Source organism: Callithrix jacchus, chromosome 16 (genome assembly GCF_049354715.1).
Source record: "Callithrix jacchus isolate 240 chromosome 16, calJac240_pri, whole genome shotgun sequence".
Classification (NCBI taxonomy): domain Eukaryota; kingdom Metazoa; phylum Chordata; class Mammalia; order Primates; family Cebidae; genus Callithrix; species Callithrix jacchus.
This window is the reverse complement of record NC_133517.1, coordinates 87,715,027-87,739,310: the sequence shown is the minus strand read 5'-3', so window position 1 is coordinate 87,739,310 and position 24,284 is coordinate 87,715,027. Positions and strand designations below refer to the sequence as shown.

General features: G+C 35.5%; 1 protein-coding gene across 3 annotated transcripts in view; it reads right to left on the bottom strand.

Moving 5' to 3' along the window:
* Positions 1-24,199, bottom strand: part of NUDCD1 (NudC domain containing 1) — a 72,000-nt gene extending 47,801 nt beyond the window's left edge. For all 3 annotated transcript variants that reach the window (XR_013527810.1, XM_008983346.5, XM_002759294.6), the window contains exons 1-4: positions 24,005-24,199; positions 12,594-12,748; positions 3,900-4,085; positions 659-839 (exon numbers count right to left, since the gene is read on the bottom strand). Coding sequence is in view for 2 of the 3 variants with exons in the window: in XM_008983346.5 (XP_008981594.3) it covers positions 659-839; positions 3,900-4,085; positions 12,594-12,748; positions 24,005-24,122 (640 nt within the window). In the remaining variant the exon portion in view is untranslated. The remainder of the gene's footprint in view (positions 1-658; positions 840-3,899; positions 4,086-12,593; positions 12,749-24,004) is intronic.
* Positions 24,200-24,284: the final 85 nt, after the last annotated feature.

Here is a 24,284-nt window from a genome sequence, read left to right as displayed (position 1 = left end):
CCTCAGCCTCCCAAAGTGCTGGGATTATAGGTGTAAGCCACTATGCCCAGCCAAGATTGTAATTTTTAATGTCAAGTTAGAAGCTTGACAGACAGCTTCAAACAGACCTAGGTTCAGGACTTTTCTAAACATGGGAATATATCAGGTGAGAAAAAGTAACAGTTTTCCTAAATGTAGAAACAAATCATGAAGTTCAATTAGATTTAAAAGAAATCATACTTGTAATTTAATAAAATAAACATATTAATTTCCAAGTACGTATTTATATTTACATTTAAATAATACTATAATTTATTAATTTACATTTAGTTTTAGTGTAAACTATACTATAAATTTTTGTGTATTATACATATAAATGCATATATTTTTGAATGCATTAAAAATATGCCTGTTAAATTATTCAAAACTTATATAACAATGTCTTTTTTTTTTTATACAAAAGGCATAATTGGTTGTGGAAGCACACTGCAATTTTTTTCTATTAATGATACCTGAAGAAAAATAATCTATACATATTCATTCCACCAGTGGTGGCAGGTGCCAGAATTGTAACACAATGCCTAAGAAAAAGCAAACAGCATTTATAGGGACAGCTTTGCATTTCAACATCTACTAAATAATGGCAACCAATAGAAAGAGTTTCAGAATTTTGTTTTACCTTTATTTTTGTTACTAATAGTGACCCACTCCAGAGAAACATAGAAACCACTTCCTTTCATATCCAATTCCTCTTTCTCTATTCGAAGAAGTAGGATAGCTATAGAATGTTCTTCAGCATTTAGCAATGAGATACTATGAATTATGATAAAAGGATTCCCAAGTTCTTCATTAAACATAATCTATAAAACAAAATGACACATACACAAAAGTGTACATAATTACATGAACACAGATAGCACAGAGGGAATACATAGGATTCTGGCAATCCAACAATTATTCTGGAGACTATTTATTACAAGAAATTTTTTAAAAAAAACCTTTACCTACAAACTGCAAATTTAGATAATGTTCCTTGAGGACAGAACTTTAAAGAAAATATTTATTTGTACAACAACAACAAAAAAAGCTGATCAGTAGTCTTGGCTAAAAACAGAGAAAACAGGGCATCCAAACAGCATCTAAAGGAGAAAGCAAACTAAAGGTAATCTCCTATAAGAAAGAAATTATCAAGCGAAAAAAGTTTACTACACAAAAAGAGGAGGCAAGGGCAGGTCAGTGTTCATTCCTCCAATCTGTTCTCCTGTCTCTTACATGATTTATTTCTACTTGCTTCCTCTCAGTTTCTGGATATTTTATATGAGTGTGCATGTGTGTATGCCTTTTTCCTACTGTTTTTTGTTTGTTTATTCTCTGGAAGTTTACAAAGTTAAGAGTCAAAAATATTGAAGAATAAAGCACCAAAACATTTATTTTCTCAAAAACAAAAGAAACCTATTAGCATTTAAGAATAAGTTAACAAACTCTATTTAAAATATAATCCTAAAGTGTTTTTTCAAAAGCAAAAAAGCATCACACAAAAACACACAAAATCTTATCAAATTCTTTCTTATGCCACAAACAAGATCTCAACAACTGTTATATTTTTAAGAGTAAATACAAAATAGAGAAGGTTTTAAGGCTGTTTCCTAAACAAGATTTCCAAATAAAATATGGATAGGAGACAAAAAGCCTAACTGAAAAAAAGGTAGCTCTTTAAAAAACAAAAAAAAACCCAATACCTGAAATCTCCACATATCTGCTCCTACTTGGAAATCTTACAGAGAAAAGTGTGCTTTAATGTCATCAGCTTTCCTGTACTTGAACATCTGCCAAAATCATTCAAGTAGTAGGCCTTCAGAATCCATTCTAAAGATTTCCATAAACAGAAAAAGCAAAAATTGAAAAAATATTCCTTAAATATGCAAAACAGAGATGACAGATAAAGACAGGTTTTTATTGGTTTACTGGGTTTTGCTTTTGTTTGGGAACAGTGGAAACAAAAAAAGGAAGAACAGACAATGACAAGTTTTGGCAGGTACAAGTAGCTAGTTTATTGTTTCTTTCTTTCTTTTCTTTCTTGTATGAGTGAAAGGAACTGGAAAGAAACCAAAGGAGTAGACTGCATACTTTTAAAAACTGTTAGGCTAAAGTTTCTAGTTTTCTGAACAAGCCCAGCATCTAAATTGTGATACTGTAGATACATAGCACTTCCATGGTGTTAGAGGCAACACATTTGGAAAGCAGGCTGTCTCCTGTAATTTCACTTTTTACATTTCAGTAATCACCACCACCACCTTTGGCCTCCTTTCCCCCCACCATGCTCTGTAATCTCTTCCACTTTTAGCTTCTTCTCTGTTACACCAATTCCCCTAAAGTCCTAAAGCCCTCCTGAATTTTTTTGTAAAGAGACCAATATTCCACAGTATCTCTCCTATCTAAATTAATGCCCATGTCTCCTCCCTCTCTCACAAGTACCTAGTCAAAACTATTATTAACTGAAAACATCTCTGAAGGATGCTTGTTTACTCAGAATACTCAAGAAGGCACAAGGTAGATTTAAGTTTCTAACTGATTAAAAAGATATTGAAGGCCTAATACGTGCCAAGGGGATACACAAAACAAAACCAAAAAATATAAACCCATATGAATCTCCTTCCAGTGGAATGTGTGGTATTATTAAGATGAAAGTGAGCCAGGTAGGTATGTCCTGTTCAAAATCTACAGAATCCATACAGCTCAATACCAGATAAATTCCCACTCCTCTATCTCCTGCCCATCATTCTCAAAATACCTTCCAACTGTTTCAGGTCGCTGTGCTACATACCACATTACTTCTGTTTTTCAGAAAAATAAAAGTTATTACTAGAGACCAGAACAGAAATTGGCACAGTATCCAATGAATATTTGAATCTGTGAATGCAACAGGCTCTTGAAAACAGGCTACTGCTCTTCTGGTTATTTACTGTGTATTTTGGTAGTATAACATTTAGGGAAACTTAGTAAGATAGGTAAATTTGGTAAGATACTATATACTATATTTAGCAAATATAGTAAAATACTATAATTTGGTAGTATAACATTTAGGGAAACTTAGTAAGATAGGTAAACCATTTGATTCTAAGACTTCCCTGTTTTTTTCCAAGTAATTAAAGCCTGGTCTTTGCAGGCATCTGCTGGTCAAATGAAATTATTTTATAAGATGTAAATATGTTGAGCTCATCTCTTTATTTATCCAGAACTAAAGGCTACCTGCTTAGGTTCAGACAGTAGCAATATTATAATACACTTGTTAGTGTAATTCAAAGGAGCTGAAGCAGTAAATCTTTTGATTATCTGCTTGGCATCATTTTCTTTTACTTTCAAAAACTGTAGTTCTAAAGAAAGTAATTCCTTATTTATTACTATTAAAACCTAACCTATCCATCAGATTCATATCTATTTTTTTAAATTAAAGTAAAAATGTTGTCTTGGAGATTGGCATGTAACTACATATTTATATCATGTATTTTTCTAAGTAGAGAATATTCTGGTAATTTGATCAATGTAAACATCCCAGGAAATCTAACCTAACAGTAGAGGAGAAAAACATCCTAATGTAAGCTTTTGGTCAACTCTTCTTCAACAAGGAGGAGGCAATGTCAATGCTTAGTGAAGTGCTCTACAGATATAAAATATCTGCTGAAAAATGAATGCAATTCTTGACAACTGCATTGACTCCAGATCAAAACAGGAATGGTTAATGTATATGTTTGTGAAAAATACACATTTTATAATTTAGTTAAAAAGAGATCCAAAACATCATATACAAAACAAACAACAGATCATATGTAACCATGCTTGAAAAGTGTCATTTTAAAATAAGTAGGGTGTAATTTACATATACTTTCTGAACGTTGCATAAGTCTTAAACAAACCCTCACCTCCCATTTTTCAGAAGCACCATTTCCACGTTCACCTGTTGCAATGACATACAATCTTCCAGTTCCATCGGACAAGGTAACCCAGGTAGAAGATGTGAAATGGATAGATGCACAGAGGCGATTGTCACATGCTGTCAAATCTGTAGGAAGTCGAAACACCTCTCGTGGTTTTCCTAAGGCAGTGTCCTAAAAAGAAGACCAAACATTATACATGAATCTCTTCCTCTTCAGTGATCCCCACACACACAAAATAAATACCTGTAGTGTGGCGGTTTCTCTGCTCTTTAAGAGTTGGAGTCTAATTCCTCTTCGAGTGTGAATTGTCCTACTGATTCACTTTTAACAAAAATATACAGTGGATGTGACAGATGGTATGTGACTTCTAGAACTGGGCCATAAAAGACTTTATATCTTCTACCCCACTCTGTCTCTTGGATCGCACATTCTGAGGGAGGCTAGCTACCACACTGGGAATGTGCTTAAGGTAGCCCTGCGGACAGAACCACATGGGGAGGAAATGAAAGCTCTTGCCAATAATCAACATTCCATGAGTTAATCATTTCAAAAATGTATCCTTTAGCTCTAGTCAAGGCTTCAGATGACGGCAGCCCTGGCTGATATCTTGGCTATAAACTAATGAAAAATCTTGAGCCAGACCACCCACCTGAACTACTCCCTGATTTCTGACCATAGAAACCATGTGATTTAAGTGGTTACTATTTCAAGTTATTAAGTTTTGAAGCTGTTGTATAATGACAGAAAATGAATACAATGCAGTAATCTAAGTTTCATTCTCTTAAAGTTAAAGATAAGTATTTTTAACCCACTAGTTGGAAATACTACATCATGTTCAAAATGGCTACAGAGACACCAGTCTGCAGTACGAAAACACTACATTTAGCCTACTATGAATCTAGGTTTTTATTAACAAATTTTAATTATGTCTATGTAGTTACAATATAAAGGCTATGAGTTGCTGCTATGGTTTGAATGTGGTATCTCCCCTAAAAGTTGGGTTAAAACCTAATCACCAAAGTGATGTTCCTAGAAGGTAGGGCCTCTGATCATTAGGGCTCCACACTGGTGAGTGGGATTAAGTAACCTCAGAGAAGGGCATGAAAGATAAAGTTTGCTGCTTTTGCTCCTCTCTGCCTTCTGTCACGTGAGGATGTATTAATTTTGTTTCTGAAGAATGCAATGTTCAAGGCATATCTTGGAAGCAGAGACTGAACTCTTACCAGACACCAAACATGCTAGTAACTGGATCTTAGACTTCTCAGCTTTAAGAACTCAGAGAATAAATTTCTGTTCTTTATAAATTGTCAGTTCTCAGGTATTTTGTTACAGCAGCACAAATGGACTATGACAGTCACATTATTAAAAAGTTTTACAAGAGAATACATTTTTAAAGGTCTATAACTCAGGAAATAAACTTCCTCTCATATACCAAACTGCACTCAAATTCAACAATTTGTTTTTTGTTGCTAAGCTTTACAAGTTTTGCTATAGGAAAAAAGTAATCCTTTATATCTATATTTCATTCCCTTCTCTTAGAACTTAGATCTCTCTCTCTCTATCTCTATCTATATATGTGCGTGTGTGTGTGTATATATGTATACACACACACACGCACATACATATATTATAAAATTTAAGTAAACTATATAAAATGTCATTTCTAGCCACAAAATTTTTAGTCACCCATTTTTTCTTTCTAAATTACCTAATTTAGCTTTTCTGAAACAGCACCTTTGCTCCCTTTCATATTTTACTGCTTTATATAATATTAAATTAAATAATAAATATACAATGGCAAGCAGAGCTCACATTAAGTTTGCAGAATCTGAGTATCAGTGATCTAAAACCACAAGCAAGAAACAATTATGCCAGCATTGCACTAAGTAGCCTAATAATAGTAAACATTAAGCTTACCGTTGTCTTCCATCAGTATGTTTTACAGAGAGAATAGAGACTATCAATTAACCTACGCAGTCTGTTAAGTGGAGGTCAATCAAGATAAACTTTACTGTAGTTCCCGTCATTTAGAACATGATGTGGTATTTCTAGTTAGTGAAAAAAAGAAAACAGACTAGTCCACAAATGTTACTGGGACACCAGAGAACGTCTTGGAAAAATTAAACTTAATCTTTCCCTCATACCACACAAAAACATTCCACATTCCAGTAGATCAATTGTCTAAATGTGTTACAGGAAAAGAAAAATAATAACGTTTTTATAATCTTAGGATGGAAAAAGTCTTTCTATATGCAAATAAAAGACATATAGGAGAAAGGGAGATACGTATTGTCACAAATATAACTCAGGGCTAATATACATAACATAAAAAGAGCCCTTAAAACTTAAAAAGAAACATGATTGTTTAGAGAGATGAGCAGATCATGGCAGACAAGAGGCAGGACTAGATTGCAGTTCCAACTCTTCAGACAGAGCAGCATGTGAAGTCTTGCATCATGATTTTTTCCTCCAGAATGACTACAAGAATAAATCAGGAAAACTGAGAGGATCCACAGACACTCTGAAGGAAGCGGATTGCTCCTGCAGTACACAGTATTTTTTCAGGCTACTATAGAGCATTTTTAATGCTGATTCCTGAGTCAATACAGATGTAATATAAAAATTATAATGCTCATATATTATATATAAATGGCATTGTAAATAAATAGTAAACAAATATTAATAAACTATACATATTTATTAAAAAATCTTTAAACAGATTTTGGGGCCCTCTTAGTTGCAGCTACAAGTAGAGACTCTTTGAACTAACCAAGTATTTTTCTAATAAATATAGATTTATAGAAAAGGTTACTCAGGTTTAAAAAAAAGATCAAGCAAAATTAAGTGGGGATACCAATTACTAATATTATTAGACAATGACAATTAAAATTTTGCCCTTTTAAAAGGAAGTGATCTTTTTCTGATGTAAAGAAAGTCTTTACATCATTAATAACCATTAACTTTATTTTTTCATTAAACATACAGTTCTAAGAAATTGCCCCCCCCCCCCCTTTTTTCTTTAATCAGGCATTGCAGCTCAGAAAATGTTACTCTGAAATAACGGCACTTCAACATGAACCAGCCTCAAAGTCTTTCTGGTCTCCCCTTCCTTCCTGTCTCTCCTAAGAATGAAGCTGTTCTTTGAAGTTCTTTCATCTACCTATAAACTGGACCTGCCAAAGAGAAACACAACTGCTTTCCCTGAAATTTCATTAACCAGAGAACATTAAACTTCTATCACAGAGGAAGAGGCTGAAATTAAAAACCCTACTTAGAGTCCAGATGAACTTAGTCACAAACCACTGTCTGCTCTTATCTCATTCAGTTTCCAAAGAAAAGCATTAACTAATCATTGTCTGAGCATTAGGCTCATTCATTCATTTCACCCTAAAAATAATTTGCTAACCTGCATTTCCCCATGTCCCCTTCTGATCAAGAATAAGAAGGATATGAACAAGGGTATATAAGTATCTGTACCCCATTGGGTTACCGGGTAGTCATTTTCCTGGATTCCCCCATGTACACATGTTAAAATATATTTATATGCCTTTTTCTCAAATTAATCTACCTTTTGGCAACTGATTTTCAGCACACCTTCTAAGAATAGAGAGGACACTTTTCCTTCATCTTTACAAAGGTAAGTAAGTGGTCCCCTAGCAATTAACTCAACTGTGAAAAATGCGCTGACATTCAGGCCTAGAGATGAGCATACTGACATACAACTGAGCTCCTCTAACAGTTGTAACCTGTCAATCCAAGACGCAGCCTCACGCATATATTCTTGCAAATGAAATCCAGTAACTGCCCCTTAAACCTTTAAGTGCAAATTAAAGAGGTACTACAAGATGACATTCTTATTTAGTAGCAGAAACAAATTAGCTTTTCAGGTAAATAGAAAATAAATTATGACAGAAATAATTTCCTAAATATTAAGAAATGGAACAAATTATTTAAAAATGAGCCATAATATCATAAAAAAGGATAAAGAACCAAATTTTAAACACTGTTTAGCTTTCCTAATGCATTTTCTACTTCCTTAGCACACTTCTTCCTAAGGGACATTTCTCTAAAATTAAGGAGCTTAAACCTACAAGTTAAACTTTCTTGGAAGTATTGTATTCTGTCTTTATAAACCAGTATGTAGAACTGCTGCCACCTACTGGCTCCAAAGTATGAAGACCAAGCAACCCATGGCTTTTAAGTCTCGGGTACCATAGCATTCACTCTGACTACAGCAGTTCAGGTTTAACAAAGGTGATCATTTGTATGTCCGCCACAGAAAAGGAGCCTGTCTAGGATCTGTGCATGTGTGCCTTTGATGAAAACAAAAAAAAATTATTACACAATAAAATAGATACTGGAAGAGCTGTTTTCTGCTATATAAAGCCAATAGTCTAGTCAGTAGTCAACATTCTCTACCTGCCCGCACCTGACAGAAACTCAGAGTAGGTTGACTTGTTGCTGATCAGAAAAATAACAAGAAATAAGTATAGTGTTCTTCTGTATCCGAGGTACAGAATTTCTTAATACCTGGTCATCCCTGGACTACAAGCAAACCATCTGAGGTGCTTGGTAAAATGCAAGTTCCCTGTCCATGACCAACCCCTGAAATACTGAATCAGAATCTTGGGAAATAGTACCTTGAAATTAGTTTTTGTTTTGATCAATTACTCCACAATTATTCCAAGGTACAATATGGTCTGAGAACCAAAGAAAATTAAGCAGAAAATAAGCTGCAATAACCTAAAATATGGTTCTTTAAAAACAAACTAACACCCTTCCTAAAGTTTGATTAGGTAAAAAGAGAAAAAATACAGAAAGCAAAGAGAAAAGAGAGAAAAGACAACAATAATCTTGAGAGCATAATGCATGCAACTTTAGACCAGTACATTTGGAAACCTGAGAGGAAACTGATGGTTTCCTCTAATAAAAATACGTATCACAAAATTACCATAGAAACATACTTCGGATAAACCCATTACTGCACAAAAAACTGAACAGATGATTAGAGAACTAGCACTGAAAAGGATAATAGAGGCCGGGAGCAGTTGCTCATTCCTGTAATCCTCCAGCACTCTGGGAGACTGATGAAGGCAGACTGCTAGAGCCTAGGGGTTCACAACCAGCTAGCCTGGGCAACAGGGTGAAACTCTGTCTCTATTAACATATAACATGTATCTCCATTAACAAGTAGTAAGAACTGCTAGAGCATTGTGGCATTCTGGAATAAATGAGTTTAAATCCAGACTCTGCCACTTACTAGCTGTTTGATTTAGAAAAGTTACAAACAACCCTATGCCTCAGTTTCTTCAACTAAAAGATGTAGATAATAATAGTATCTTGTATATCAGGATAATATCAGGATATCCTATGTGACAGGATCCATAGGATCCACTGTTCTGTGGATTAAACAGTTATATATATTTGTTTAGAACTGTTCCTGATATGTAATAATTTACCTGACATTATGATTTATTGTCATACTGCTCTCAAAGAAGGAATATGTGCAAAAAAACTAGCCAGTATTTGTCTCCCACAAAATGATATCCCAAGGCATATGCCAGTAATACGTCTTTACATTTGCATAATGCCTTCCACTTTTCAAAGCATTTTCACACACCTTGCTTTAACACCTAAAAAAGCTTATCATTATTCTTATTTTCTATGAGGAAACTGAGGTCAAGGATATATGGAGACTGCTGTACCCTTTTTCTCAGCTACATATTACCATGCAATGCTACCTATACACTCACATTAGCACCTAAAAAGTATAACATATAAGTTACCTGAACTTGTATGTGTAAGCATACATATAAGTATTTGAACATATTAAAAGTAGTGGCAAAACCATGATTACTTTTGTACCAACCTATACATCAGTGTCCTACAAGGAGTAGGTTCTCAATAAACATGTTAAAATGAACTCACCTGGTAAGTCTGTCTTAAATTTCTAGTTTCCTTTCTACTAACTACCCTACCTCCCTAACAACAAGTGTTAGAGTTACATCACATGTGCCACAAGATACCCACGGAAAAGTAAAATAAATTATAAATATGGATGGTACTTCAAAAATTAATACTTTCAGACCTACCATAATGTCATCCGACTTCTTAAGTTAGAAAACTGGTAGGATAAATTTCATGAGCAAATTTTATGGTACAGCAAATGCTATCAACAAATGTCCTATTCATTTAGGGAAAAAGGACTAAGGAAAAATTTACAGGCACATACACACAGAACTCTATATCAAAATCTATTTGATCATCAAAGTCGATTTGATCAGAGAGATCAAAGCATAGCCACTCATAAAAATGCATGTTGTATCACTTTAGTTGGCTTATACACATCGGGCCTAGACAGTAATTCTTACTAGAATATGGGGCTAGCAATAAAAGGCAACTAACACTTAAGATGCCAGATTGCATCTCCTCTGATACAGCAAGAAACAACCCGAATTTTACACTATCTGTTTTAGGGGTCGACCATGAAATGTCTAACTTCTTTCCAAGCATCTGAGATCAACACTGCATCGCCAGCACAGAACTCATACCTATACTTGGATTAGAAATAAGAGGAGAAGGATCCTATTCAGAATGCCAAGCCAACTCCCAGCAGTAATAACAAACTTTACAGAGCTGTTATCCTACAACAAATCTTGATCAAGCCTTCTGGTAGGTGCCAGAACCCATGGCCTAGACCAGGGGTTGGCAAGCTACAGTCCACAAGCCAATTCCTGCCTACTTTGTGTTTTTGTAAATAAAAGTTAATTGGAACACAGCCACACTCATGTGCTTATGAACTGTCTATGGCTGATCTCACACTACAACAGCAAAAGTGAGCAACAAGAGACTGTCTGGTCCACAAAGCCCAAATTAGCTGGCCTTGTGCAGAAAAGCATATCAACCTCTAGATTAGAGGGAGTTCATAGCACATGTATATCTGAGAGCCAATGGTGTGAATATTCCTGGGGGAACAGAGGTAAGATATCAGGGAAACCTTGCTAAATGATGAAATGGTTACCTGGGACTTAAGTAAAGATTGCAAAACAGACTGACACTGAATTAAAAGTAGGCTTTAGTTAGATAGGTAGGGTTAATCAAAGAGAAAAGGGCCAGAAGAAATAGGATACAGGGCATGTCTCAGGAACTGCAAGAGTTTAGTATAGCCAGAATGTAGTATACAAAGTGCTAGAAGATAAGGTAGGAGAAAACTTGGCATATAAATGCATACGAAAAGATGAAAAGTTTATTTTAAGCATATATGTCATTTTGTGTTTATACTTGCAAAAAAAAACAACAAATAGCCTACCACCTCTGGAAAGACACACAAAACCAATAAAGACATTGCAGGGAAAATAATGGACACTGAAGATGACAGGTCAGATAAAAGATGGGATTATGGAGATGTCACTAAATATCTTTAATAACTTTTTTGTTTTTTAAATTTCATGGACACTTTGCCTATTTTAATATTATATATTAAAAACATGGATTTTGCCATTAGAAAATATTAAAATCATTTTAGCAAGTGAAACATGCAAATTAGACTACTGTGTAGATGCAACACACAGGAAGGCTAGAAGGAACAGGGAGTATTTAGGAAGCTATTAACAGATTATTGGCTGTTTGAAGCAAATATATTAACAATGTAATGTGGAGTTTCCAACAATATGAAGGCATAAAATACATGGTAAAATTAGCTCAAAGAGTGAGAGGGTAAGTGAAAGGAATTATAGTATTGTAAGGTTTTCACATTGTTTTTAAAGTAAAATAATATTAATTAGAGGCAGACTGTGGTAAATCAAGGATGGACACTATAATCTCTGTATCAACCATTTAAAAAATAAAAACAGGTTTAAACAAAAAGTTAAAAGAGGAAATTAAATTGAGTTCCAAGAAAACTTTTTTTTAAAAAGGAAAAATTGTGATTAATTTCCTGCCAAAAAAGTAGGAACAGAGACATCAAGGAACAAAGAACAAACGGCAGAATAAGAGTAAGATGGTAACATAAACCCACCAGAAACGAAATTAAATGAAGTATAAATGTAAGCCCTCCGATTAAGACAGAGACTGTCAAATGGAATTAAAAACATGAGCCAAGTATATGCTTTTTATAATACCTATTTTAAAAACAAGAACATTTTATAAACTGAAAAAAGGATAGAAGAAAAATACTAATTCATAAAAAGCCATAAATACCTGTATTAATACCAAAGATTTCAAGGCAAAAATTATTCACAGAACCTAGAGATAAAGAGACATTTATAATGCTAATAGAATCAATTCATTATAGGCAAAACATTCCTAAATGTTTGTACCAATTAACAGTTAAAAATACATAAAGTAAAAATTAACTAAAACAAAAACAAATTCACCATTATATTGGGGACAATACCTCACATAGGAAAAGCAAACATGAATAGTTACATCAGATTAATGATATATGAAATCCCTAAGGGTTGTTGCCCAATGATGAGAGTGGAGGTGAGTAAGTGTAGCAGGAACAAAGAGAAAAATTAATTTGAAATAAGAAATGGAGTATTATGTAGATAGGATTCCATATACTACAGGTATGTGCACCTCACTTCTCTGGATATTAGATTCAAAGGGAAATTTAATTATCAAATTTACTTGATATTGCATACATATGTTTATTATTACACATAACGTTTCTCTTACCAGCATTACTGTTAAATTCATAATTCTTCCAAGGGTATCAATATAGTAGACACTGTCTTGATACCATGAATCACAGTGCAGGTAATTATACATTCCAAAAGCATGCATGTGTTCCAGTGTATATTGATCATCTCGAAGTTTTACTTCTGCCACAGCTGAAATATAAGAAAAGCAAACATAAACATCAATAGTTTTGCCTCGGATAGTTTCTTTCTGTAGAATGCCTACAAGGCAAAAAAGAAATCACAGAATGCCGATCACAAAGGCCTTCGGGACAATTCACTATATCATTCATTCAAAGATAATTTCTGAGTACTGTGTACATAGGGTAAACAGTAGCTAAAACTGACATGATCCCACATCCTTATTAGACTTAGACTACAGTGGCCACAGGAGATAGAGCATTTTAATGTCATGACCCTCTTTTAGGCACCTCTAATAATTATGAATAAAAAGAACAGAAATTCTAAAATGGAAGAATTTCCCATCTTTCAGGAAAATATTAAGCCCAATTTATAAAATGTTTATATACTTTAAAAATGTTTTTAGATACTATTATCTTATTCATTTTAATACGCATTAATAAATAAACTTTAAAACCTCATTAGACAGTTATATAAATAAATACAAACACAAATAATGACTTCACCAGTGTGAAGTCATACTGTATGTTTTCCGAGGGTACAGAGCAAAACAGTATCACAGCTGGACTAGAAACAGACCTCCTACTTAAACAGAATATGGTTTTCTTCACTTAAGCATTAGCTGCTTCCCTAATTTTAAATCTAGCAAATGTAATCACTTCCTCTCACTCTTACTGCCCTTCCATGAAGATGGAAACTTTTATAACTCAGAACTGCTGATAACCTTGAATTAATTTCTGCCAACAGGAAACACGTAAGTGAATTATGGTAGGCCAATATCCTACCTAGTATAAAACTCACTTTACTGTATTCTGATTGCAACTGTTTTCTTCTTTTCCCCAAATGCTCACCTGTTCCCACTTCCAATATCTGCTTTGAGTCCTGGCTGACTTACATTCATTTATACAGCAATAATAAAAATCTAAAAATAAATAAAATTTCAATAGACGTCGATGACACAGTGATGAGCAAAGAATGGAATCTAGCTAATTAGCACTTATGATACAGTGAGGAAATGGGCACTAGTCAAATAATCATATACATTTTATATAATTTTTATGAAATAAATTTTATATAATTAAATTATGATAAAGAATAATCACTGGGCACAATCATGAGAACACATAATGTTAGAGTTCTACTTGGGGAGATTAATGAAAGCTTTCCAAGGTTTAAGCCAAGACATAAAAGATAAGAAAGAATAAGAAAAAATATTTTAACCAAGAAGGTGAAAGACTTCTACAAGGAAACTATAAAACACTAATGAAAGTAATTGAAGAGGACACAAACAGACATCTCATGCTCATGGATCAGAAAAATTAATAATGTTAAAATGACCATAATACTCAAAGCAATCTATACATTCAATGCAATCCCTACCAAAATACCAATAAAATTCTTCAGGGGAAGAAAAAAAGCAACCCTAATATTTGTTTGGAACCACAAAAGACCCCAAATGGCCAATGTAATACTAAGCAAAAAGAACAAATCTGGAGGCATCACATTATCTAACTTCAAAATATACTACAAAGCAATAATAACCAAAACGGCTTAGCGCTGGTATAAAAACAAGCATATAGGCCACTGGAACAAAACAGAGAATTCAGAAATAAATTCATGTACTTATAGTCAACTGATTTTTTACAAAGGTACAAAGAACATACACTGGGAAAAGGATAGCTTCATCAATAAGTGGTGTTGTGAAAACTGGGTATTCATAGCCGAAGAATAAAATTAGACTCCTATCTCTCACCATATATACAAATAAACTAAAAAACTATAAAAATACCAAAAGAAAACAGAGAAGAAATGCTTCAGCAGAATATAGGCCTGTGCAAAGATTTTATGGTTAATACCTCCAAAGCATAAGCAAGAAAAACTAAAAGATCAATGGGATTATATTTAACTAAAAATCAAAACAAAACAAAACTTGCACAGCAAAGGAAACAAACAACCGAGTGAAGAGACAATCTATAGAATGGGACAAAATATTTGCAAACTATTCAACTGATAAGGAATGAACAACTTTTTTTGCTGCTGAAGTAAAATAAAAAGTCCTATAATAAAGTGAACAAAGATATTAATAGACATTTCTCAAAAGAATATATGTAAATAGTCAACAGGTATATGAACAAAATGTTCAACATCACTAATTATTGAGGAAATGCAAACTGAAATCACAATGAGAGATCATCTTCCTCTGGTTAGAATGGCTATTGTCAAAAAATACAAAAAAATAACAAATGCTGGCAAAAATGTGGAGAAAAGGGGAATGCATAAACTAGCAGTGGGAATATAAATTAGTACAGCCATTATGGAAAATAGTACGGAGGTTTCTCAAAAAATGGAAACTATAACTACTATACCACAATCAGCACTCCCACAAATGAATATTTATCCAAACAAAAGAAAGTCAGTCTATCAAAGGAATACCCACACCAAGTTTATTTCAGCACTATTTACGAAAGCCAAGACATGGAGGAAACCTAAGTGGCCATCAAAGGATGAACAGATAAAGAAAATGTACCGCATAAACACAAGGAAATACTATTCAGCCATAGAAAAGAACAAAATTCTGTCATTTGCAGCAACATAAATGGAACTTGAAGTCATTATGTGAAATAAAGCAGGCACAGAAAAACATCATATATGCAGCTAAAAAAGTGAATCTCATGGAGGTAGAGAGCAGAATGATAATTATCAGAGGCTGGGAAAGATAGGAGTGACGAATGAAGGGAGGTTGCTTCATGGGTATGAACATACGATTAAAAGGAGTAAGTTCTCATGTTTGATAGCACAGTTGGGTGACTACAGTTAACAACAATATATTGTATATTTCAAAACAGCTAGTACCAAGATAGGCAGAAGATTTCAAATTTTCCCAACACAAAGAAATGGTAAATATTGAAGGTGATGAACACCCTAAATACTCTGATTTGATCATTTCACACTGCATGCATGTATCAAAATATAATATAAAAATCCCATAAATATGTATAATTATGTATCAATTTAACATATTTTTAAAATAAAAAAAAATGTAACTATGTAAAAGCACACCCCCTCCTCTACCTACACCACAGACAAAGATATTAGGTAAAAAATAGGAAGAAAAACTTGTGTTCAAAGAACCAAAAGAAGGCCACATTAGCTGAAAAGCAGAGCCACAAGGGGACTGTACAGGAAAGGTTGCAATAAATGAAAACTGGGCAAGAATTGGAGTATGAACGGCCTGTCATTTACTTTTGTTGACAAACTCAATTTAAAAGAATTCATTCACAGTTTTTAAGAAGGACAGTAAAGTTCAGATTTGAGTTTATAAAAGAGTACCTATAACTACAATATGGAAAACAATTAGGAATAAAGCAGGGTAAATCCTGGAAGATCCAGAAGCTATTGCAATCATCTGGTTGAGAGATCATGGAAACATTTCACAGGTAAAAATCCTAATTATGACAGATTTGACAGAGGTTGAGGAAACATATAACACAATTTATTTTACAAGGAACAGTTAGAAACATGTATTCTAATGATTAGGAGGAAAACAATGATCCATTCTTGGCTTTCTAGTACCACTGTGTGGATGAAATGCAATACTGCAGGAAACGAGCATGGTAGCATAAGGGCCCAAACAGTAATATTAGACAATGATGTAACTAATATTTTCTTCATATCTGTGGAGAGACCTCCAGGCAATCCTGAACAAACTAGAGGCTTCTTAGACATCTGCCTTATTACAACAAACTTGTTGTTTCATTCCAACAAGATAATTTACATAAGTTATTAGGACACAGATATGAGTCTACTCCACATTACATGCTATTTTGTAAAAGCCTTATTAGTGCATAGAAAAATGATACCTCTCTGGCCCCAAATGAGAAAGAAAAAGGTATCACATGATGATGATCATGTCAATCATCTTGATCATAAAAGTGGGAGGTAGAGCAACTGAAAGTAGAAAAGCAGTGTCCAGAATGTGACAGTTCTTAACTACTGGCAGAGCTCTTTTGTAGAGTCCTCCCAAAAAAAAGAAGAAGGGGCAGGGAGGCTTTAATCTCTGCATCGATCTTTGTAAGGGTTGAAGAAGAGGAACTTTTTACAGAGAAGCCACTCTTTTGTTTTCTATGCAAGATATCATTAAATAATAATGATATTATTATTGAATCATTAAATAATATTTAATAATAATATTAAATAATATTTAATAATATTATTTAATGATATCTTGCATTGAAAATGAAAGAGCTTTACTAAAAAATCCTTATCTCTTAGTCTTTTAAAAAGAACCTAGGGCATGACAAGAAATCTCCCTCAATATTTGCCCCAAATCCTACGACCCTCAAAACCTAGTTTTCCATATGAAAATCACAAAAGCCTCATGGAGCCTCAAAAGCCTATAGTTTTTCATTCATACATTATTTAGTGAATGTCTAGTATATGTACCAGACATTGCGGTTGGTATTAGGCACACACAGGTGAATAAAACAGACCCGTCTCCTGCACTAATGGTGTTAACAATAATATTCATTACTATTTCTTGGCTTCTCAAAATATACTATTACTTGAACCACATGAAATTCCAATATTCAACTCTGACACCAATTAAGTATGATTCAATCTAATATCTACATAAGCAAAGTACAATGATTTTTAAAAAGGGAGGAGAAGCAAAGAACATTAACTTACAGACAAAGGTCACTTCATGGACCACTTACCTTCTAGAATCAATCCAGTAAGTCTTCTTTTCACCTAGTTATGGAGCTTGTTATTTGTATATGAAGATGTAAAAAAGTAAAAGTACAACCATGTAATGAATTAAAAAGCAAGACTTAAGGAACATGGGAGGAACAGAGTTAAGAGCACTGCTCCCATAAAATTTTACGCAATATTTCTCTGATCATAACACATTCACGTGGCTATCTTCCTCATCTTTTCCTCCATAAGAGTAGAGAGGAGTTTTACACTCAACTCTATGTAAATACAATGGTTACATGGCTTTTCCCTCCCTTTACTCTAACTGTAGTGTAACTCTTAACAGCTTTTCTTCTCCCTGCTCTGAAGAAAGAAAAAGGCCAGAGTGACCACAAAGATCATGAGAAAAAGCCTGATCTTTAGGGTCAGCTTTGCCACTGATGAATAGCTTGGTTAAGTTAGCTCACCTTATTGCTCATTTCCTCATCTATAACAAAGGTTATTAACACTAATTGTACAAAAGCATTTAGAAGCTTCAATCGAAATATGCAATGTATTTACTATTAATTTATGGCACATAAGATTAAGTGTTGATTTCCCTGTTCTTTTTCTCTCATCCAAGGCTAATTCCCACACAGGTGCTTATGATTCAGTTCTTCCTGCCAGAAGTTATCTCCTCTCCAATGGTGTATCCCCTCCACTTAAATTTGCTGAAACTTCTCCACTCACAAAATAAATTTAAAAGGCTTCCTTTTCTCTGCCAGGCCCCTAAAGCAGAGCTCTCCCCTACCCTGTTCTTCTCAAACTTCTTTAAAAAGCCATCTATACTTCCATTTCCTCACTATCCTCATTAGCCCTTTTCAATTGTTTCTAGCTTTATTATTCTACAGAAATTACTTTTTCACTTAAAAATATACACTGAACAACTTTTGTTTGCAGCCAAGATGGGAGAATAGGAACCAGATTTATCTTTCCACCAGAAACAACCAATAAGATGAAATAAACCAGAGAAAGTTCAATGAAACAAGTTTTCAAGACATCAAACATCAAGCAACAAAGGAGACTTAATGAGTTTAGCTCTACCACCACCTAGGTTACTGCCTAGAGGAATTTCCAGGCCACAGCACAAAGAAGGGAAAGTGAGACAGAACCTGGGAGCTTCCCTGAGCTGAAGAAACTGGGCTACCTGGGGACAACAAGGGAGCTATAGTTTATCAGACAGAGTAGCAGAGAAAAGAGAGAGGCAGAGAAAAGAAGCCCAGAGATCTGAGAGTCTGCCTCAAGTATCAAGAGTACTAATGGCATGTGTTGGAGATGATTACCCCAGGCTAGAGAAAGAACCTGAAAGGGTTAAAGAGAAATCTTGGGCACTCAAGCTAGTCCAGGAGCCATAACTACTCCCAAGAGGCAAAATGGAAAAAAGCCCTTAATTTGTGGCTAGTGGGTAGTATTCACAGGAAAGTCTTGCCTCAGTAGCAGGAAATAACCCTAGACTGAGCTACAGACCAGACTAACAAATCATAAAAGCAAGAACCAATGGAATTAACCTGTTTCCCAGAAAAAAAAAAATCTCAAGAACATTATAAAAATACAAAAATATCCTGCACCTAACAAGGTTAAATTCACAATGTCTGGCATCCAATCACAGATTACCCGGCATGCAAAGAGGAAAGAAAACAAAACCCATAATGAAGAGAATTATCAATCAATAGAAGCCAATATAAAACTGACACAGAAGCTACAATTAACAGACCAGAATATTAAAACAATTATTGCAAGTGTACTCCAGGTATGTTCAAAATGATAAGCAGAAGCATGAAAGATTTAAGTGAAACTTCTAGATGTGAATATTCATATGTGTAATACACATAATAAAAAATTTTCATTATTTTTACTTATATTTATAAATAAAAAAGGCTTTTTATATATTTTGTGTAATATCTGGTGTAATTTTGCAATAATATTGAAAAATACACCAGATGAGATTAACAAGAGATTAATATTGCGAATACAAAAAAGATAAAATTAAAGGCATAAAAATGGTAACTATCAGCAATAAAGCAAAAAAAATATAAAGAAAAAACGAAATGGGATTTCATGAGCTGAGGCCAACTTCTGTGATCTAAAAATGGGTAACTGGAGTCTTCAAAGGAGAGAAGAGGAAAAAAAAGTGGGAAGAAATAATGGCCAGAATATTGCCATTGATCTTGATAAAAAGTATAAGCCCAACAAATTCCAAACATAAGACTCATAAAGAAAACCACGACTGGGCACAATATTATCAAACTGCTCAAAACCAACGTAAAAGAGAAAAATCTTAAAACAGAAGAAAAAGGGCATGTTATGTATATAGAGCAACAAAGACAGGATAATGTGAGATTTCTCATCAGAAATAATATAAATAAGAAGAATGAGGCATAACTTTAAAGTATTGAAAGAAAAAACTGTCAACCTAAAATGCAGAAGGAACAGAAAGATGGTGACAGAAGGGCACAAAGAAACTTTGGGGATGATAGCTAAGTTTAGTATCTTGATTGTGGTGATGATTTCACTGGGGTATACATATATCATGACTTGTTAAGTTGTACATTTTAAATGTATATTGCCAATTATGTCTTCATAAAGCTGTTTAATGTGTGAGATAAATTTATCTCCCATTTACCAGACATGCTCCAATCCTGGAGATAAAGCATTGAAAATGATGGACATAAGACCTTCAATACAAAATCAGTAATCTTAGCAAAGAAACATACTGGATGCCACGAAGTATGATAATGTCAATGAAGTACTGGTTACTATGGCAAATTATAGTATAGATTCTTTAGTGTAGATTGTAACTAGGTAGTCAAGAAAGGAATCCCTGAGGAAGTAACGCATAAGCCAACATGAAAAAAATGAAGTATAAATTAGTTAGGTGAAATATAGGTGGGAAACATATAAAAGCATATAAAATGACATGTGCTAAATAAAGATTTTAGGAAAATGATATTTATAAATGCCTAGGAAGGGAACTGCCAGATAAAAGGGCAATTACAATTCTATTAAAAATAAGTTTTTTGTTTAGTTCTTTGGAAAAGAAAAAGACAAAGTGACATTTACTGATTATGTAGCAAAGTAAATTTTGGTATGACTTAACAACATTTAAGACCAACAGAATAAGCCTCAGTGCATCAAGTTCCTGACATCAGACACCACATCAGCTTTACACCTTAAATGCAGTGTTTCACCTAGCCACGGTGCCCATCAAAGGTTTGCGGAATTAAAGTGAACTCCTTCGGTTAGAATAAAGGAAATCAAATTATCAGGACCTCCTCAATAATACTTCATATCTCTAGAAATGATAGTTGTTAAAAGAAATAATCTTTTTCATCATCCTCAAGTAATTCTTAATGAAAAACCCCTTCTGTGAACTATTGCATAGCCTCCTATTTTGTCTCCAGTTCTTTCATCTTCCAAATTCAACCTCCACAGAGCCTGAGGTAAGCTTTTCAACTCCCAAATCTGTTCACTTCCCTTCTACTTAAAATGTGGTACTCATACACCATGGAATATCATGCACCCATGAAAATGAATATGATCTTATCCTTCACAGGGACAGGGATGGTGCTGAAAGTCCATCCTCAGCAGACTAATGAAGGAACAGAAAACAAAACACCACATGTTCTCACTTATAAGTGAGAGCTTTACAATGAGATCATATGGACACAGTGAGGGAAACAACATACACTGGGCCCTGTCAGGGAATGGGGTAGGGGGAGGGAGAACATCAGGAAAAACAGCTAATGCATGCTGGGCTTAATATCTAGGTGATGGGTTGATAGGTGCAGCAAACAACCATGGCACCCATTTACCTATGTAACAAACTCACACATCTGCACATGTACCTTGGAACTTCGAAGAGAAAATAAATCAGCCCAGAGAGGTGGCTCATGCCTGTAATCCCAGTACTTTCGGAGGCCAAGGCGGGCATATCACTTGATGTCAGGAGTTGGAGACCATCCTGGCCAACATGGTGAAGCCCCGTTTCTACTAAAAATACAAAAAATTAGCCAGGCATGGTGGTGGGCACCTGTAATCCCAGCTACTTGGGAGGCTGAGGCAAGAGAATCTCTTGAACCCAGGAGGCAGAGGCTGTAGTAGCCGAGATCACACTACTGTTCTCCAGCCTGGGCAATAGAGCAAGACTCAGTGTCAAAATAAATAAGTAAATAAAATCTTCAAATGGCACCTGATATCCTCCAGTTGTGCATCCCAAACACAGAATCTAAGATTAATGCTGATGAAATGAGTACGGAACAAGGAAAACTTGTGAGTTTTCTCTAAAGTTAAAGTATTCAATGGATTATTTATTGTGAGATTTTCGCTTCCTGCTTTCTTGGTGTTAAAATATCCTTTTGTTTATGAAAAGATGGGTGAGTACATGATAGTTTTTAAGAAACATCTCCACCTAGTAAACAGAAAAGTTGACAGAACTATGGCAGCTGAGTTTTACTTTGTATTGTAATGGCTCAATACAAAAATGTCAGGGAAACACTGAATGCCTGAAAGTCCAAAAGGCAAACAGGGCCCTCACTGATCTGTCTCCTCTCACTTTCCCAGATGTTTTGCTCCAGCAATCTAAGAGTGCAATAACGTCCAACATACAACCTACTAATTATTTCTTTCCTCCTGCTTGCCCATGAATGGAATGACCATGACAATTTCTTCTCTTCTTCATACATTCAATTTATTGAGTACCTACTATGTGCCAAACGCTAGATATAGGGTAGTGAGCAAAAGAAAAACATTACTGTTTTCAAAGACTCATAGTCTAGTGGAGGAAACAGACAATATATCAAGATAGAATTTAAAAGGCCGGTAAGTACTATCCTATGGAGAATGCAATGATGAAGCCCAAAAGTGAAGGCAGGAAGGCTAGTCAGGAGGCTACTACAGTTCAGGCAAGAGATAACTCTGATTTGGACTAGGATGGAGGCCTGGAGATATCAAAATGTGGAGCTGCCTGGACTTGCTGCCAAGTAGGCAGGGGCCAAAAGAAATAATCCCCAAATGACTCCAACACGACTCCAGCACAAGTTTCTCTTTGAACCAACCGGGGCTATTCCCCTAACGGATAAGAGACCACATGAAGAAGAGTCAAGAGGAGACCATTTGAAATAATCTTAAACCAGCCTATAGTCGGAGACCCCATCCCCACCCTCCAAACATATGAGGAAGTCCAGCCAAATGAGCAGAGCTGCCTAGCAGATCCATTACTGAACAAAGATGCATCAATGAGCCCAACTAGGACTAGAAGAACCACTCAGTCAACAGACCTGTAGACTTGTGAGCAGTAACAACTGTTTTTGATTTTGAGCCAGAGTTTTGGCTTCACTTTTTAATGCACTAGCTAACTAAGCATAGCGGTACCATCTACTGACATCGGGTGATTGGAAGAAATATGATGGCAAAGAGGAAAAGGAAGCAAATAAAAAGAAAAATCAAGCTTATCCTCTCTCATCCTAGTCAACTCTTACCCACTCTTCAGAGCTCAACTTAGATACTAACTCCTCCAAGAAGCCTTCCCAGATCCCCAGGCTCATTTAGGAAAGATATTCGAGTACTACCATTGTATTTTGTGCATATCCCTAACACTGCCTTCCCATATGGTTTTATAATTATCTGTTTACAATTTTCTTCCTGTTAATAGTCCTCTTCCGTTATGGACGGTGTCTTGTTCATTTTGGTATTATCAGCACAAAACACGCAGTCGGTAAATATTTCTGAATTTGATAAATCAATTAGCAAACACCTGTTTTATATTTTAATGTCTGTTATTATAATTAACTCTAGATCACTATTTCTCCAAGTGTGATCTCTGAGAACATGCATTAGAATCAGCAGGGATTTGCATTTTAAAATGCAGATCTCTGGGCTCTATCATAACGGAAATGCAGTTCTTAAGTTGTAAAAACAAGAGTAAAGATATTCTACCCAGCTACAGATAAAACAAAAAGTAGCAGTGTGGGAGCTAAATCAACTTTTCCTCACGATCTTCGAATGACCACAGAATTCTTAATGTGCCAGGACCTGAGAAACTAAAAATGCTATGACTGGAATGTAGTTTCTCTTCTAAGAAACGGCTCTCAGTCAGAGGAAAGAGGAGCTGGGGGTCCTCCAAGGAGGTGTGGTTTCTCAACGCGCACGTTCACAAGCGATGCTCCAGGGGGAAGTTATGTCCTGAGCGTCCCCCGAAACAGAGGCCAGGCTGTGAACACAGAGCGGCCAGGGCCCCAGGCAGCACCCACATGCCAGACCTCAGACCCCAGAGGCTGGGCTGCTGAGTGGAGGGGGCCCAAGTTCCCGTCACCGAAGAGCGCGCGAAGGCGGTTCACACCGGGTTCTGGGATGGGTATCATTCCCCAGAAGCAGCGGCCAGGGTGAGTCCACCCAAGTCAGATCCGCTGTGAGGAAGGCCGCTGTGAGGTGGTGAGCTATGCCTCGCTTGCCAGAAAGAAAGAAATTGCGGGAAGGGCCAGGCCGGAGGCAGCCGAAAGGGGAAACGAAAGGAGTACGAAGGGCGCCGCCGCTTCCCACCTGCGTCAAGCTCCAGCTGGTAACAAGGCAGCGGCTCAAGAGAGAGCTTGTAACCCTCGAAGCGGGGATCCAGCAAAGGTCTCTTCACCCGTAGGGAGCAATTAGCCGCCACCTCCATCGCTTTCCAGGGTCGTAGCGTGAGAATTAATAACGCTCTTGTTGAAAGCTCCGCGCTTCACGCCTCGCACTGAGACTGGGAAGCGGCGTGGTTCCCATCCCAGAAAACACTGCGGTGCGAACTGCCTTCTGGGAAATGTAGTGTTCGCGAAAAAAGCTTAGA